At 50.1% G+C, this 2,781-nt stretch overlaps 1 protein-coding gene across 1 annotated transcript; it reads right to left on the reverse strand.

Annotated features, from left to right (window-relative positions):
• Positions 1-940: 940 nt before the first annotated feature.
• Positions 941-2,330, reverse strand: LOC133921701 (uncharacterized). The gene has a single exon (XM_062366685.1). The coding sequence runs from the start codon at positions 2,146-2,148 to the stop codon at positions 1,234-1,236; it is 915 nt and encodes a 304-aa protein (XP_062222669.1). The 5' UTR covers positions 2,149-2,330; the 3' UTR covers positions 941-1,233.
• Between the last annotated feature and the right edge of the window lie 451 nt (positions 2,331-2,781).

The following is a 2,781-nucleotide window of genomic DNA, read 5'->3' on the forward strand; positions in this document are numbered from 1 at the left end:
AAAAAGTGATACTAGATTACATATTTTTTCCATCAGGTTGAGAATTACAATGTATTCTTGCCACCAGACATTACTATATCAGAACTATGATAGCTTGAAATTTAAACATGCGATTAGAAGTGTTGAATGCACTACATCGGCTGACACAGCAATCCAACAACTAAACTACTTTAATTTCCATGTTAAATCGCACAGCTTAATTCCCAGTTTTGCCCAAACAAATAATAGTACTTTCAAACAGGTTAAAACTTTGAGAGATTAACTCCATGGTCTATTAAGCTCCAAATGACCAATAGATTGGTGACAACACGCTGGATGCAATTTGATCTAGACTCTAGTTCATATCGACCAACTTCATGTTGTGTTTGATTGCAATTTGCAACAAATTTGAGCACAATATCAATGAGGTTTTGTACCATAGCAATGCTAGAACTCATGATATATTCTTGCCATGACCCATAACAATGCTTACAATTATTCTATAGTCTGGCCTGGAGACTCAATTAAACACCAAGTTACTTAAACGTCGATCTGCAAATCCCTACCAAACAATGACACTTTTTAAGACATAATAAATGATGTCTTGGAATTTAACTAATCCACCCAATTGTAAATAACTAGTTAAGTGATCAGTTATGCAGAGAGTTCACTTCTGCTGAGACCTATTAGGTGGGTCTGGAAACTAGAAAGGCCTTACAGGCTTACAGTAAATTAGAATATCATGCAAATTCCATTCATATATCGTACTTACACATTAGCATATGCCGGTCGACACCAAATACAAGATTACAGAATCACGTAAATCAGGCCTAGGCAACCAGGACAAAGAAAGATAGTAACTGATTGATATGAAGAAACATCATACCAGTCAATAGTCAGTTTTATAACAAGCACATCTTAATTAAACACATTGGAACACTGACACAAACCAAAAAGATCATTTACTGTGAGACAAACAAAAAGATGGGATTTTTAATGATACTTATGATACAAACATCCACAACACTGTACCAATTTATCAGTATCAAAGGACTGAAATTTCCTTAAGAGTTAAAATAAATATCAGAAATAGCTCAATTCAGGCAATTGAAGCAACAAGGGGAATGGGGATCCGGACGCCTCGGCAACCAGAATAACAAGGTTAACCTTGTGTAGTAAGAATTAAGCCTTAGATCTAACAACAAACAACACAGCCACCGGACGCGAAAAAGATTTCACCTTTGTGGCCGGTCCTCACACCGCAGACGGCTCCTCAACATCCCTTCCCCGTCCGCCGCCTCCACCGAGGTTGGGCAGATCGACGCCGCCACCGAGGCCGTCGGGCATGAGCGAGGCAGGTCGGTTCTCAATGACCTCGTCGATGAGCCCCCAGTCGCGCGCCTCCTCGGGGTCCATGAAGAGATCCCTCTCCATGCACTGCTCGATCTTGTCGATGGGCTGCTTCGTGTGCTTCTGGTAGATCTTGTTGAGCCGGTCGCGCATCTTGAGGATCTCCTTGGCCTGGATGGCGATATCGGTGGCCTGACCTTGCGCGCCGCCGGACGGCTGGTGGATCATGACCCTGGCGTTGGGCAGCGCCCGCCTCTCCCCTGGCGCCCCGGCCGCGAGCAGGAGCGACCCCATGGAGGCCGCCTGGCCGATGCAGAGCGTGGTGACGGGGCAGCGGATGTACTGCATGGTGTCGTAGATGGCGAGCCCCGCCGTGACGACGCCCCCCGGGGAGTTGATGTAGAGATGCACGGGCTTGAGCGGGTTCTCGGACTCGAGGAAGAGCAGCTGGGCCACGACGAGCGAGGCGGTGTCGTCGGCGATGGGCCCGTGGATGCAGACGATGCGCTCCTTGAGCAGGCGCGAGAAGATGTCGTACGCACGCTCCCCGCGGGAGGTGGTCTCAATGACCATGGGGACCAGGCCGTACTCGCGGTGCTGCGAGAACCCCGACGGCTGCGGCGGGGGCTGGTACGGCGAAGAGGAGAAGAACGCCCGCGGGGGCGCCGCCGTGGCGAGCCGGCGCGCGCCTCCGAGCCCAACAGGGCCGGGGCCCAGGCTCAGCGAGCTGGGCCTCGGCGAGGGCCGGGACGACGAGGAGGCCGGGAGCGGGGTGGCGGCGGTTAGGTGGGCGAGGGCGAGAGCGGAGGAGGGCGTCATGGCCGCGTGGTGTACGGGTACGGGGCGCCGGGGGGGGGGGGGGGGATCTGAGGCGACGAAGCCGTGGGCTGGCGGTGGGCGTGGGTTGGGGATAGGGAAGGAAGGTTAGTAGTTATAACAAGAGACGGAGGAGCGTGAAACGGATAGGGTGAGGTCGCGGCGGAGGAGGAATCGGGACGGTGCGTGCGATTCTGAGTGGTTTCGACTAGGGACGTGGACGATTCCTTGCGGAGAATTCACCTATTAAGGAATTAGGGTGAACAGATTTGGTTTCTCGCGATGATATAAATCTCTAATACTTAAAGAAATACTAGTAATTCTTTTGTCAGACAATACGTCTTACTTTTAATCCTAAATACTACTAAAAAATTACCCATATTATATCACTCAATCCGTACTACTTCGCTCGTATGTGTTTCGCTCTTGAAAATCCTGCTTTCACGTTTCGCCTCTGGCTAGCACGTCCATTTACCCAGCGCTGCACGCCATGCACATCAGCCGCCTCCCGTAGCTCCTGACTAACACCCGCATATGGACGGGTCCAGTGACTAGTGATAAAAAATAATCCCATCAGATCTAACGGGAATCGATATGGAAAAGCATTTCTCATCTCCGTTTCTCCATGAGGAAAAT

Source organism: Phragmites australis, chromosome 6 (genome assembly GCF_958298935.1).
Source record: "Phragmites australis chromosome 6, lpPhrAust1.1, whole genome shotgun sequence".
Taxonomy (NCBI): Eukaryota; Viridiplantae; Streptophyta; class Magnoliopsida; order Poales; family Poaceae; genus Phragmites; species Phragmites australis.

Excerpts from the sequence above, each read along its gene's own strand:
- LOC133921701 (XM_062366685.1), bottom strand. The coding sequence starts at position 2,148 with ATGACGCCCTCCTCCGCTCTCGCCCTCGCCCACCTAACCGCCGCCACC.